Source organism: Helianthus annuus, chromosome 1 (assembly GCF_002127325.2).
Source record: "Helianthus annuus cultivar XRQ/B chromosome 1, HanXRQr2.0-SUNRISE, whole genome shotgun sequence".
Taxonomy (NCBI): domain Eukaryota; kingdom Viridiplantae; phylum Streptophyta; class Magnoliopsida; order Asterales; family Asteraceae; genus Helianthus; species Helianthus annuus.
The window spans coordinates 98,531,424-98,546,691 of record NC_035433.2 but is presented as its reverse complement, the minus strand read 5'-3'; the positions used below and the strand labels follow the sequence as shown (position 1 = coordinate 98,546,691).

Here is a 15,268-nt window from a genome sequence, read left to right as displayed (position 1 = left end):
GCGAATGGTGTAATTACCCTTTGTATATGTTGTAGTTGGTGCGGTTTGGGCCTGCGTTTTTTGGCGTGGCCAGCCGGTTTTAATGAAATTTTCTTTAAAAAAAAACATATTTCCCAATCCCTAAATTTAATTACATATTTCCCCTTATAGCATTCACATCCATCCCACATATATTTCCACAATCCCTAAATTTAATTACATATTTCATCTTCCTAAACCTCATATATTATATATTTGTCCATTTCATTAAATACTCTTAAAGAATTACTATTTTACCCTCAATAAGTTTATTAAATGACTAATTACATATTTCGTATTCTAATAAAAATGAATTATATATTTCCCGAATTTCTTTAATTTTTGAATAAATTACATATTTTCCAAATTTATTTATTTATGTATTTTTTTGAATCAATTACCATAAACATTTTCATTTTTCTTTTTATCATTTTGTACTTTTCATTTTGTGTTTCATTTTATGTTCCAGGTAGTCTGATTCTTTTGTTCTCTATAAATGAAAAATCTTAGGTTTGAAATTTTTTGTTAAATTCTTTTGCATATAATATATAATTTATTGTTTGCCCTTCTTATCTTAAATATACAGTGACAATTGTTTTTTTTACCCAAAATCTAAGTGTAACCATCAACCAAACTAGAATGGGCTTAAATTATTCAAACTAGAATGGTTATACTCATTGTTGATTTAATAAATAAATTGAGAAAAATATGTAACTGATTAAAAAATTAAAGAAATTTGGGAAATATATAATTAATTTTATATTTTTATTAGAAATAGGAAATATGTAGTTGGTCAGTTAATAAACCCATTAAGGTTAAATTAGTAATTCTATAAGAGTGTTTTTAATGAAATGGAAAAATATATAATATATGGAGTTTAAGAAGGTGAAATATTTAATTAAATCTAGGGATTGAGGAAATATGTAATAAGGCTTCTTTATGAAGAGGACATATGTAATTAAATTTTAGGGGCTGGAGAAATATGTAATAAGCCCTCTTAGGAGGGGAAATATGTAAAAATCCCTACTATATAATAAAAAAAAATCAAATTGTGACACGTGTCATCGATTGGAGGAATCTACCTTTTGATATTCCTATCTCTCTCATACTTATATTATATTAATTAACTAGTAGTAAAACCCGTGTGCAAACACGGGTGTTGTTTAGAAAACCATCCATACCACATTTTATTAAATCACGAATGTTGAGGTTTAAAGAAAATGAGAAGTAAGGTATCTCGATGTAAGATTTAAAACCTATATACAATAGTTTTAAGAGTAATGAAAAACTTTTGATAACAGAGAAGCGACGGCAAAATCATAATCAACCTTAAAACAACTATTGAATGTAAATATGAATGATATATACATTCTTGAATGTTGCTTCAGAACATGCAATCAAAGCAACAATAACAAATTTCTACCTCATTTCAAGTTCATGTAAACTATTTTAGTTATAATTCAGAAGTCATATTTATTCAGATCAACGTTAATGGTAATAAAAAAAACTTATAATTGTTGATCAAATGACGATTGAACCGTATTGTACCAATTGTAAACTGACAGAATCTGCGAGGTTGCTTCAATTTGAACTGTGAGGTTGTAGAAATCATAAGCTTAACCAATTTCCCATAGTCTAACTCCACCTGGCTTCAAATCCAAATTGAATTCTAACCTTCAATGCAATTTTGACTTCAATTTTTTACCTTTCTAAATCAACAGCTCAAACATCAGTCTTTAAATTCTTCAGACCAACTCGTTTGACCACATTCTTCATACCATTCATCAAATTCTCCCAATTACTTCCCTTATCCATGTAAAGAAAATGTCAGCAGTTAGTAGTTACAATATTAGTAAGAAGAAAAGATACAAATATTTCATCACAAACGTTGTTTGATTTCGCAACTGAAACAACAAGACTAAAACGCAAAATAGAATTTTTCATAACCGTCTTTCAGATTAAGATTTTTATCTTTTAAAGCAAAGTCATTCCAGTTACAAAACACTAAAATTCACATAAACTTCACAACAAAAACATCATAAAACTACCTCTTCAATTTCATAGACAACATGATCGGTATCAAAAAGATCACACTACAGGAGTAGCTCATCAATAACCGCCAAATTATCTTTCGTTTTTGTCATTTCGATATAAACTTTAAGGAAAATAGAGTTGTGTTCAAAATAAGTACTTACTTTGTATGGTTTTCAGTTACTAAACGAATCGGTTTAGATCCTCTTTGGTATCTTATCAGTTTGTGTGTATACATCTCAATCAGTTCTGCACCTAATTACAAACCGTTACCAGTCAAATCCATTGACATTTCAGTTATACAACAATTCTCTCTAATCAACACTAAAATTTACCTAAACAGTTACAAATAAAAAGTTACCTTTTTGCAAGTTAAGGGTGAAGCAAGAAAGTAAACGCAATCAGTGTTTCTTTTCAGAATCTCATCTTCCTCTGATGTAACTGTGTGAGCCGCCGATGAAGATGCCGATGATTGATTAGCCAATTGAGGAGCTTGTTGTTGTTAACCGTGCTACTTCTGAGTTCGCTGGCGAGTTTGGGTTTGGATCACAGAGCAATGGCTGAAACCAAATCATTAAATTTTTTTAATACAATCAAAGCCAAACAATATTGATCAAGTTTTAGTTATTTCAAGAAAACAAATTAATAGAGAAACAACTACAAAATCCAGAAATCTCACAGTACACCGATCAATTTTGAAACCACCAAAAAAACAATCTTCATCCTCTTTCCAAAACAAAATCACATGACAATTGACATGTGCAAGTAAACATCTTATATCAGATTTCAGAAAGACAAAACAAATTTCTATAACAACCCAACAGTGGTTTCAAACCACCATTTTAACCCAACAGTAGTTTCAACCACTGTTTTCTCCACAAAACACTGTTGTAACCCAATAGTGGTTTCAAACATCTGTTTTCATCCATCTGTTGACCCAACAGTAGTTTCAAATCACTGTTTTAACCCAACAGTGGTTTCAAACACTGTTTTATTTTCTAGCATCTGTTTTAACCCAAATGCCACCCAACAGTTGTTTCAAACATTTGTTTTCATCCATCTGTTAACCCAATAGTGGTTTCAAAACTGGTTTCAAAAAACTGTTTTAACCTAACAGTGGTTTCAAACACTGTTTTATTTTCTAACAGTTTTATAACCAAAATTTCAATTAAGTATCATTTTCATATGTGACTTCGTTTTTCAGAAAAAGTAGGAAAACTTAAGTAACCAAAATTTCAATTAAGTATCATTTTCATATGTGACTTTGTTTTTCAGAAAGATTGATCCCACAAAAGAGCCGTCAAATTGTTATAAACCGTTTAAAGATTGAAAGGAAAGCAGAGTCAACCTTAAAAATCTGGGCTGGTCTTCTCAAAAGGTCAAAATAAAAAGTCGCATCATGCATCCTAAAATCTTTACCTGTATATTTTGTATCTGGGGGCAACATATTACCCTACCAATTTTGGGTCTTCTTAGATTTATTTAGTTTTTAGCATCTTTTATGATGCAAGTGTTCCTTCACTGACTTGGTTGTCATCTGTAGACTCTGAAGGCTGACTTTTAGGTTTGACTACGATGCAAGAAAACCCGTACCCTAGAGAGCTACCGCTAGTTTCACACAACTGCAAAATGCAACGTTTATGTGTGGGTTGAACACATTAATTAAAATATTTAACGAAGCTGTGAAGAGTGTATACCTCAGTTAGTTCTGAAAGGTGACAGGATCTGAACTCGTTGATTGTGGCTGCTATCTCCGACATTGGTAATTTAGCCTATCAAACAAAAGTAGGATACGAAAAATCAAAAGACTTATTTGCAATTCGCTATCTGCTATTAAACGAAGTGAACAACATGAAAAAGGATATCACTTACGTGTGCAAGAACAACAGATGCTAACTGTAGACTGGGTTCTAATGTCTCAGGCACAACCTGCATTGTTTTTTTACTCAAGGTGAATACGATGCAAAATTATTAAAGAAAGAAAGATACGGAGTTTGTTAAAGGTAGAAAGCATGACATTATTATGTGTGGATCAAAAGGTTCGGATTAAATTTGGTTAGCACACAAACACTTTCTTTATCCATTTCTAAAATTTAAAATAAATAAATATGATTACGAAAACCTTGATATTACATGAGTACTCTTAATCTTTTAAAAAAAACCATTCAGGAGGTTTTTCTACATTTGAATACACTACGGATGACTTTCAGCCCGTTCAACCGATTGACCTGTTTACTTTCTAGCGAATTTTAATTTATGTTATCCATTTGACATACAGGGGCATGAATAAAAGTAACATAGTAAGAGATCATACCGCTGCTACACCAGCCTTCTCCAGATTGAGTCCATGATCAACATCATGAGCGCGTACAAAAGTCTTTACGTTTGGGAAATACTTGCTGAGAGCCCAAACAGTTCTATAATTTGCACCAGGTGTATCTAGAGTGATTGCTGCAGCACAAGCTCTTTCCGCCCCAATCTTATGCAACACCGAGTGATTCCACATCATGTGGTTTTCAGTTGTATGTATAGAAATTAACTTCACCTCTCGACTACCAGCATCCCCAAAATATACAGGAAGGTCAAGTGCACGTCCAACTGCTACTCGGTCACTGATATTATAAACAATTAGATGTCAACTTTGAACATATATACTTCAAAAGTGGTAAAACCTTTAAACTACTCATCGTAAGATAACAATATCCCTTTCTTTTCTCTTTTGGTTGGTTAATCTAATTCTCCCATACACATGCATACTCTCTCGTCAACTTTCTCTTATTTGAGCATTTCTAATTGAACTTTGGTTCAGATATAAAATGAGTACATAATACTCTTGCTCTGGTTGCTCAATAGCTGAGGACATATCATAAAGCCTACAATAATGGTCATAAATTACAGTTAAATGAAAATATCAGTGAGACCTGAAAACTGAAGCAAAATGCTGGTTTAGAGTGTAGACCTGAAAACCGAATCCGAATATAGAATTCCAAGATGAGTATCACCATAAGGATGCCATGATACTTTTAGAGTCCGTATGGCATCGTTCGTGTTGAGGTAGAGATCTGAGCCAACTAATACTGTCCTGCAGATCAATAGAACAAAAATGATTTCAAAACCATTGCAATGTTGTCACACAAATAAAAAGGTAACTTCCTAAAACTTGTATAACGGAAACAATTTAGATTAAAAACTCTGTATTTTACTACCTGTGTATCACAGCACTATCTTTTGATGAAGAACGCTCATATAGGTACATAACACATAACCCATTCGATGCTTCTAAAAGTAAAGCCGATCCGTGTCTGTTGATTGTAATTCTATCTACCACGAAATTGAGCTCCACATCAGTCCACAACACCTGTAGCGTACAAAACATCAAGAATAAAAACAAAAGCAAACAATATTTAGTATTTTGTCAAACAATGTGAAAATAGTCAGCCTTTATACATTCAACACGAACCCACTACACCATTAAAAGGGAACTTAAGATTGCATCTCTGAATCATTATATCTTATGAAGTTTAGTATCATATATCAGATGAAATAAGAGTATTGGTACCTGAAAGGATCATCACCTATTTGTTTCACAAGGCCTTCTGAGTCGTTCTAAATCAGATACGACAAATCATTAATGTTTAAATTTGACTTCATTGTCTTGTAATTCAGTATATTACTGTTTAAATCAGTTCCGCAAATGAACTCTCTAAATTGGGAATTTCATCGGTTGCATCCTGAGACGACTAAAGATTGATATTTACGCAATTTATGATAAATTAAATTTAAAACCCTCAAACTAATCCAGATGCAGAATCTGAACTCTGAAGGCAAGAAAAGTCAACATAAATTTGACCAAGATAATACCTTGATGTGCGATCCGGAATCTGAATGATCAGACACCTCAGTGGAAGACCTATCTGCTGGTAAACCAACATCATCGAGTCTGTTTTGTTTCTTTGAAGTTTCGTTCAGATCTTCTGCGTTTGATATTTCATCGTAGTCCTAGATCTGTCATCAAAGGAAATAAATTAACAATGTGTAACACCACAGACATTTTCTAAAAGACTCGATAATTCGAACAACAAAAAAACATATAACGGCAGCCTGATTCTTCAAATCCTCAATGTTGAAATTCCAGGCACTAATTCCATGTATATACTCTTGCTGCACATTGCCAAAAAACATGACAAGAGTATTGCTAAGAATAAGAATTTTTAGATGGAATGAGCAAGCACAGTTGTTTGTAAATGCAACAAAGACAGAACAATTACTTTACTGATGGCTTTATGGCACTTTGCTGTTCATTAAAAGAACAATAACCTAATCTAAGTTCGCTTAAACATTGATTACATCAACAATCATCCAATTCAATTAAACTAAACACAAAATCAGGTATTCGAATCACACAAAACAAAATCAGCGAACTTAAACACAGCAATAAGTCCATAACCTAACCTAAATCCACTTAAATTCCATCAACAAGCATAAAAAATTAAGCAACATAAGAAGTTGAATTGAGATCTTCCTAAAAGAATCCTCTATAAGAAGGAGTCTTCTAACATGTTTTAGAGTCTTGAAATCTCAACATATACGCTTTGATTAAATACTCAACCATCTGAGTAAAATGCACGGATAGTCCCTGTGGTTTTTCAAAATAACACCTGTAGTCCCCAACTTTTGGAAATTGCACCGGTGCTCCCTGTGGTTTGACAGTTTGTTACTCAGATAGTCCCTGGAGTGAATGACGGTTAGTTTTCTCCGTTAAGTGGATGTGAAATGACAAATTTACCCTCCATCTTCTCCACTCTATAAAAACACAACAACCCAACCCCAACCCCAACCCCAACCCCACCCACCCCCACCTTTCTCTCTATTTCCCCCAGATTAACGTCACCGGGGCGTTCAAAGAAAACACTAGTTCCAGTTTCACAAATTATAGTAGGGGTTTTGTTCAGAAATAAGGAACGAATAAGTGGGTGCATATTATACCTTTCTTATATGAAGCAGAAGAGATATAGAATGAGGTTTTGCGAGTTCCAACTTCCGGTGAGGTTGCAGGTTTTCCGGTGAGACTTGCAGAGCAGAACCCGGAATGATTTTAAGGTGCGATTCAGATTGTAAACGGTCGAAGAGGTGCAAGGGGTGCTTTACTTATATCAAATACTGAACCGACATCTTTGATTCACCATTAGATGAGAAATTCCGATCTTGAAGATTTGATTTCCCCATTCGATGATATTCAATAATTATATGTTGTAATACAGTTCAATTTGAGGTCCAAGTTCATGTGATTGTAATAGGAAACACGATTTCACGTTTCCTACCAAAATACCGAACAAGAGAGCTTTTTGCGTTGGGTCACTGTTCATCACTTGGGTGGCAAGCTTTTAAAATTCCAAAACAGCTTAGATTTAGGTTAAATTTAATGTTCACAAACACCCAACTGGTGGAGTGTTATATGTGGATGCTTTGGTTTAGTGAGATCCGGGTGGCGGGAGCTGGTCACGTCAGCAGCGGCGGCGGAAGAGAAACACGGCGACTGACGGAACACGACTCCGGTAACTTTAATCTCTGGGGGAAAACAGAGAGAAAGGTGGGGAGTGGGTGGGGTTGGGGTGGAGTTGTTTTGCTTTTATATTAAGTGGAGAAGATAAAGGGTAAATTTGTCATTTCACATCCACTTAACGGAGAAAACTAACCGTCATCCACTCCAGGGACTATCCGAGTAACAAACTGTCAAACCACAGGGAGCACCGATGTAATTTTCAAAAGTTAGGGACTATAGGTGTTATTTTGCAAAACCACAGGGACTATGCGTGCATTTTACTCCAACCATCTGGTTTTGAACACTAAAATTTCAGACTTGTAAGTCATTTTTAAATTTTCACTAACCCCTTAAAAACAATAAATTAGTAAGAGCATTGAGGTTTGTATTTTCGTTTTAAAAGCAATGAATGTATACAACGATTTAAAACATTGAGTCAATTACACAGATGGACCCAATGGTTTATAGCTAGTTTCGTGTTTGGGTATTAACTTTTTTTAACAGGTTCAGGTTTCATGGTTTCAATTTTGTAACACCTTTGGGTACGAACACCAAACTTAGTTAATTTTTAGAGTAAACTTCCGTTTTGCTCCCTGTGGTTTGGTAGTTTTAATGGTTTTGTCTTAATTCTTTAAAAATAGTCATTTTACTCCAATAGTTTACTATGTTTTTTTTTTTTTTTCATTTTTTTTTCCGTTTTGCTCCCTGTGGTTTGGTAGTTTTAATGGTTTTGTCTTAATTCTTTAAAAATAGTCATTTTACTCCAATAGTTTACTATGTTTTTTTTTTTTTTTTTCATTTTGCTCCATGGCATTAACTACATCTAAAATATTTGTTAGCTTAAAGGGTATTTAGGTAACTTCAAGTATAAAACTATGGGTATTTTAGTAAAATTACAAACAAAGATTATATTATATGTATAACAGAACCCTGCAATGTTTCTTCTCTCTCTCTTTGCCCTCTCTCTTCTCTCTACACTCTCTCTGCATTCTCCATCTTCTCCACCACCACCAACCGTCACCACCTCACCACCACCGTGCACCACCAACCGTCACCACATCACCACCACCGTGCACAACCCTGCCCAACCCACCTGCCCCCACCTGTTTTGCTCAGATCCAAACTGCGGTTCAAGCACCACCAACCTACCTTATTCAGATCTCAGATCTTCGGCTTTAATGGTGATGAACCTATTGAGCATCTATTGATCTTTCTCTTCGTTACGATCCATCGTGAGATTAAACTGATAGTAAACCCTAACCCTCAGTTGATTGTGATGATTTTGAAAGTGAAATGGTGAACAATTTGTTGTTGGTTTCGGCCTTCTGTTTTACGAAGATGGGCATTGGGGACAAAGGGATGCGATTTGGGGAAAAAGGGATTTTTTTTATTTATGTTTCAGATTTATGCTTGTTGTGGCAGCCAGAGGTGGGAGTGATTACGGAGGCGGTTGGTTTAGGTATTAGGGAAGATGTCGGCTGTGTGATGGTGGTGGTGGTCGGGCGATGTGATGATGGTAGCGGTTGTGATGATGGTGGTGGGTCGGGCGGTGTGATGGTGAGGCGGTGGTTGGGCGGTGTGTTAGTGGCAGGTGGTTGGTGAGGCGGTGGTTGAGTTTGTACGAGAAAAGGAGGCAGCGACGGCAGAGGGTAGATAGTGTCGGTGGTTGAGTTATGGTGGATGGATGGTGGTAATGGTGGGTTAGATGGGAGCGATGCAAGGTGTGAGTGCATATGTCTATCGCTTACGTCAATCAAGTATCGTAGCTGAAACAGATGATACGAGACTGGTACTGAATAGAAGAGAGCGTGTTATGAAGCTGAGGTAGCTTCGTACGAAGCCAGTAGCTTCGTACGAAGGCACAACATCAGGTTTCGTACGAAGCCAGTGCTTTATATATGTGTTGAGCCTTTGTCATTTGTAACTTTTGGAGCAACTTTGAAGCAAAGCTCTGCTCGTTTGTTTTCGCGTTATAGTACTGTCAAATCAGTAATAGAAAACATATTATAATTACATGCCCTTATGTTTCTTTTTTCATTTTCAATAAAGGAATAGATTTTTGGAGTTGATAATAGAATAAAAATTAAATACTTATATATAAATTTACTAAATACCCTTACTTTAACTAAAAATTGTAACTTAGTTAGAGCCGTGGAGCAAACTCGCGACAAAACCGAAACATCAGGGAGTAAAATGGCTATTTTTAAAGGATTGGAGCAAAACCATTAAAATGAACGAACCATGGGGAGCAAAACGGAAATTTACTAAATTTCAGTAAAATGACTAAAATACCATTCCAATTTAAAAGAACCATTTATGTCATTACTCTATTTTTAATTCCAAGGACCTTTTTAATATATTTTTGTTTATACTATTTTTTAATATTAATTATATATGTATATATTTTAGTAAACTTTCATTTTCATCCTTGTGATTTGGTCATTTGAATGGTTTTGCCTCAATCATTTAAATGTAATATCATGGCATGGAGAGGCAACCTTAATAGGCTCCCCACGAGAGATAATTTAAGAAGAAGGAATATAAACATTAAATCGATGATGTGTCCATGTTGCGACGATTTCGAGGAGTCGGTGGAACATTTGTTCACTGCTTGCTCGGTGGCTTTCCGGGTGTGGTCGGCTTTTAGTAATTGGTGCAACATTCCGCCGATTTTCCTTTTTTGAGTTCAAAGATATATTAGACATCCACAAGTACATTAAAAGTGGCAAGAAGGCGGAAAAAAATTATTTACGGATTGACTATTATCTCTTGTTGGTGCATTTGGAAAGAAAAGAATGAGGTGGTTTTTAAACAGAAAAGTGTAGTGCGCAGGATATCATAAGGGAGATAAAATCTAGAGGGTTTGTTTGGGTTAAAAATAGATTTTCTTGTAATAATCTCAAATGGGCGGATTGGTGTCAATATCCATTGTATATATTGTAGTTTGTTGACCCTTTGCCCGTTTGGGTCGGGGGTTGTTTTGTTGTTTGGTCTTTTGTCCGTTTGGGTTGGAGGTTTGATTTTAATGAAGTCAAAAATTAATTAGATTTAAATTAACTCTTACAGATAACAACTCTTGTGAGAAAATCCATTCGACAATATTAATCGGATAGAGTCAAACCAACGAATTCAAAACTTAAAAAAAATCTAAATCATACTATTTGAATACTTTTCTAATATCCTATATTAATATTATTGATGATCATATTTCACAAACTATACTTTAAAAACCTAAAATTATCTTTTAGATTATCACAAACTACACTTTAAAAACCTAAATTTATCTTCTAAATTATATAACTTCTTTTTGTATTCGAACATCACCTCAATGTACATACTGCTTAATATCTAGAAGCTAAGTCTTTTTCACAATTTTTTTTTTATCAAAACAACCAATTTATAGTTTTTGTTAGTGGAGCTAAACAAATGTATACATTAATTTACATCCATATACGTATTTTTAGTTGAAATAAACTTTTTTGTGATACAATTTGCTCAATAAAATGTTCCCAACTTAGAAGAAACTGATCTAAAGAAAATGTCTTTATAAAGGCTTCTAGCCCAAATTTTGATCTATAAATATTAAAATTTTCGAAGCCTTTTAAGGTTAAGGGGCTTTTAAACTATAATGGACTTAAAGCCTTTATTCTTTTATTTAACAAAATTTAATGCGTTGGGCGACCCAAGCGCGTTATACTTTTTCCATAAAACACGCCTTTTTGACATAATCTGAACTCCACGTGAATCTTCAAAACACGAACCAAATATAATTCACTAACTAAAAGCCTTTTAAACAAACGATAAAATTGAAAACTAAACATAGTCCATCAAAAACCTTGTTCAAATATGGTTCATATGGTTCAAAAATGAATGTCAGAATGATAATGAAAGAAATCCTGCTCTTGACAAAGCTTCCAACATGAATCCATCAATCCCCAAAAGGTCTAATGATCATTGTTCCATCTCATCACTTCCACAACTACTTGAATTAGTATCCCTCTTTGGCAACACCGTTGCCTCCTTCTTTCTCGAATGGTCACCGCAAGGTAGCCTATACATCAAAGACAAAAGTATTATGTAAATGGGTCGATTTGATTTATGTTTTATTTGTACTAAACAAACAAAAAAAATAGCTAAAAAAGAAACGGGTCAATTGGTCAAACGAATCAAAAGTTGTGATAAAGTGTGCATACATCATCGAAAAAGTTATATATTAATATAAAAAAATACCACGGAAACGGGTCAAACAAATAAAAGTTGTGATAAATTGCATGTCAACAAAAAAATCCTTTTTAATTGAAAAAATTATAAGTTGTGATAAGTTACCTGCACTATTGACAAAATTATATTTTTATTGAAATGATGAGAAACATTAGCTAAAAAAGAAACGGGTCAAATGGTCAAACAAAGGTCAAACGTAACAATAGGTTTGATAGAGGGCATACATCATCGAAAAAAATAATTTTGTAAATGTTAGTAAATCAAAATTATTTTTTTCGAATGTAAAATGAACTATTAGCCGAAGAAATGGGTAAATTGGTCAAACAAATCAAAAGATAATTTTGTAAATGTTAGTAAATCAAAAAATTTAAACAAAAAGTGCATTAGTTCAACCCAAATCGACCCAAGCTTGGTTACTAGTTTTGACCAAGGCTTGGTTTGACCCACTTCCAGTTTTGCATACCTCAACTGAAGTGCTGTTTCTGAATCGGTGTTATCGGATCCATAGTAGCATACGGTATCCGGGCTAACCCGGTCATGCTTCGAGTGGGCAGCACTGCTAGTTGGAACAGCAGGAGGAGTGTACTCTACGAAACCAAGTTGACCAGGTTGTCGAGTCAACGGTATGAAGCGCTTTAAGTTTTCCATCTGCAGCATACACTTCACATTGTTAAAGATTAAACAAACATTAAAAAAAAAAAAAAAAACACTTAACAGAATCTGATGCTGTAACGCGATTACCTCTCCTCGAAGAACATCGTTTTCATATGCAAGTTCTCGTTCCTTGCGATTTGAACGTTCAATCTCCTCAAACAGCATAGCATCCTGAACACAGGATTCACATTATCAACTAAAAATTTATTAAATTTCCATTAATTAAAGATAGATCTAAACCTTCTTTTCTTTGATTAAAACTAAGCCATCAGTTAGTTGTTTCTCTAGTTGGTGCAGTTGCTGAACGCTTGCACCGCCAAGGTTGTTGCCCATAAGCCGCCTACACCATAAACACAAAAACCATAACAAAAATCACATATACCCAAAGACTGCATTGCATAACATAACAGTAAAAAAAATAATAAGAATTATGAATAATCCTCAGAATTTGAGAAAGAAATCAGTACTTACGAGTTTTCATTTCTGAGCCTCGTTACTTCATTTCTCAAGTGTTCTAGCTCGGCTTGTTCTTGACTCTACGAACAAACAAAGATAAGCATGAACGAGTAGAGAGGTTGTAATCTTAATAAAAAAGAAAATAAAATTAGTTAATGAATATAGTGAGTAAAAACTAGAGATTAGCCATTGCCTAAAGATATACAAGGGAATATAAGATTGTGTACCATCTCAGCTTGGATTAGTGATGTCGATGGTTCAGTCGCCCTATCGTAGCGATCGATAATTCCCCTCATGCTGCAAAGATTACGATTATAATAATCTTGTACATTCGCCCTTAAACGAAAATCTCATTGACACGTAAAAAAAAACTAATGATAACTTATAATAATCTTGTACATTCGCCCATAAACAAAAATCTCATTGACATGTAAAAGCTAAGGCTGGAGGGTGTGGTATAAAGCCCCTAGGGGCTTTATCACGCCACGTCAGATCCATTTAAGAGCCACGTCATATGGGGGGCTTTAAAGCCCCTCCCTTTAACTTGCATGGTGTAGTATAAAGCCCCCTATTAAACAAAATTTAAAAAAAAAAAGATTTTATTGGTTGAAATTAGGTGGACATGGATGGCGCCCTCCCCTTTGAAATCGATGGTGTGGAGGATGGCGCCCCGGGGACGCTATGAAGGGTGATGTGACGGGGTGGCGCCATGCCAGACCCACCGGCCTAAAGGCGAATTCAGTGGTTACAGAAACAGCTACTGAATGCAGGCATTGCTAATCCAAAATCCTTAAGTACGATACTTACGGACAAAACAGCAAATGTGCACAAACATGTACATAACGAGATAAAAACTAATCAATTAGGCGGAATATAGATAGGAACCTATAACTAATAATGACTTCACCGAAACAAAAACTAATTTAATCATGCCAGCAAGATATAACCATTTAAATCAACTGTAACCAGCTCGAAATCAAGCACCCGCAGTCAAAAAATAGTGGTTATAACTTATAGCTTATATTCATATGCCACCATTATCAACATTTTAGAAAATTCCCAATTTTCATCAGACGTTTCTAAAAATCAATAAAAAAAAACCTAATAAATTTTCAAAACTAATTAAAAAAAAACATGATATGAAACTCAATCTGCACAAGTCTTAAGTTGTCATCAAGAATGCACATGAATGTTTACCACAATTGATGAATCAAACCACATGCAGCTAAACAGAATCATAAACCAAGAATCAAATCTTCAAAACTAAATACTTAAACTGAACCATCAAAAACCCCCAAATCAAACATCATTAAAAGATCCAACAAACAAAGGTCAACAAAAAGTCAACAAAAGTCAAAATCAACCACCAACCCCCAAACCCCAAAACCAACATCAACTACTTAAAATCAAATCAAGAAACACATGCAGCAAGCTTCCAGTTCCAACCATACCTCGAACTCGAAAACTCGTAAAGCCGACCGGTATTCGAAAACACAATAATCCCAACTTCAGCATCACACAACACAGAGAGTTCATGAGCTTTCTTCAACAACCCAGCACGCCTCTTGGAAAAAGTCACCTGTCTAGTACTCACATTCTCAATTTTCTTGATCTCAATTTTTCCCCTACCCATCTTTAACTAACAAAATCAAAAAACACCCACAACCCAGATCACAAAACTGATCAAGAAACACAACCCGGATCCCCAAATCAAAAAAGAAACAAGACCCAGATGGCCAAATCGATCAAGAAACAAAACCCAGAAGCCAAGTTCGGATCTTTTTCACAAAAGATTAGAAATTTTTGGTATTTATATGAGAAAAAAAAATAGAAAAAGAGGTGAAAACCCCTGTTGGGAGAATGGGGTAAGTTGCTAAATATGGGGAGAGTGGGGAAAGAGGGGAAGATAAAGAGGCGTTTTCCACAAATGGCGAAGAGATATGGAAACGGCAAGCTTGCATGGCAAATAAGATGAGAGTCTATTGCCTGCATGACTCTTTTTCTTTTTGCTACATTGGGGGGTTTTTCTGAGGTGGGACCCACTCTATGTGTATATTTTTTTAAAATATTTTTTTTATTAAGTTTTTGTGCAATTAATGCTTTTTATATGGTTTGGGAAAGTGGGGTGGAATTGGAAAGGGGAGTTTTGGTGAATTAAAGCCTAAATTAAACATTTGGGTCATAATAGGAAATATTATTTTGTTTTGGTATTGTTATTATTGTTCTAAAGAAATAAATTTTGATTTTAGTTTTAAATATTTTTTTAGAATCTTGCCACAGGTGTTAAAAAAATTTATTCGAATTTATGTTTTTTTTTTCTATATTTGTGACTGTTTTACAATCGCA

General features: G+C 34.5%; 2 protein-coding genes across 9 annotated transcripts; both read right to left on the bottom strand.

Moving 5' to 3' along the window:
• Nucleotides 1-1,322: 1,322 nt before the first annotated feature.
• Nucleotides 1,323-7,648, bottom strand: LOC110872158 (K(+) efflux antiporter 2, chloroplastic-like). 8 transcript variants are annotated; one of them, XM_035989845.1, is made up of 11 exons: nt 7,036-7,648; nt 5,911-6,210; nt 5,609-5,780; nt 5,256-5,407; nt 5,009-5,131; nt 4,364-4,661; nt 3,922-3,978; nt 3,747-3,821; nt 2,411-2,609; nt 2,214-2,304; nt 1,323-1,824 (listed from the first exon to the last, which is right to left on the bottom strand). In XM_035989845.1, the coding sequence occupies exons 4-9, from the start codon at nt 5,303-5,305 to the stop codon at nt 2,526-2,528; spliced, it is 687 nt and encodes a 228-aa protein (XP_035845738.1). In that variant the 5' UTR covers nt 5,306-5,407; nt 5,609-5,780; nt 5,911-6,210; nt 7,036-7,648; the 3' UTR covers nt 1,323-1,824; nt 2,214-2,304; nt 2,411-2,525. The 8 variants fall into 8 exon arrangements, with proteins under 8 accessions (XP_035845738.1, XP_035845739.1, XP_035845732.1 ...); XM_035989846.1 differs by lacking the exon at nt 2,214-2,304; XM_035989839.1 differs by lacking the exons at nt 1,323-1,824; nt 2,214-2,304 and adding an exon at nt 3,469-3,671 and having other exon boundaries at nt 2,474-2,609; nt 5,609-5,789.
• Nucleotides 7,649-11,358: 3,710 nt separating this feature from the next.
• Nucleotides 11,359-14,917, bottom strand: LOC110872154 (MADS-box transcription factor 23). The gene is made up of 7 exons (XM_022120943.2): nt 14,374-14,917; nt 13,150-13,219; nt 12,938-13,002; nt 12,707-12,806; nt 12,554-12,637; nt 12,276-12,460; nt 11,359-11,642 (listed from the first exon to the last, which is right to left on the bottom strand). The coding sequence occupies exons 1-7, from the start codon at nt 14,553-14,555 to the stop codon at nt 11,543-11,545; spliced, it is 786 nt and encodes a 261-aa protein (XP_021976635.1). The 5' UTR covers nt 14,556-14,917; the 3' UTR covers nt 11,359-11,542.
• Nucleotides 14,918-15,268: the final 351 nt, after the last annotated feature.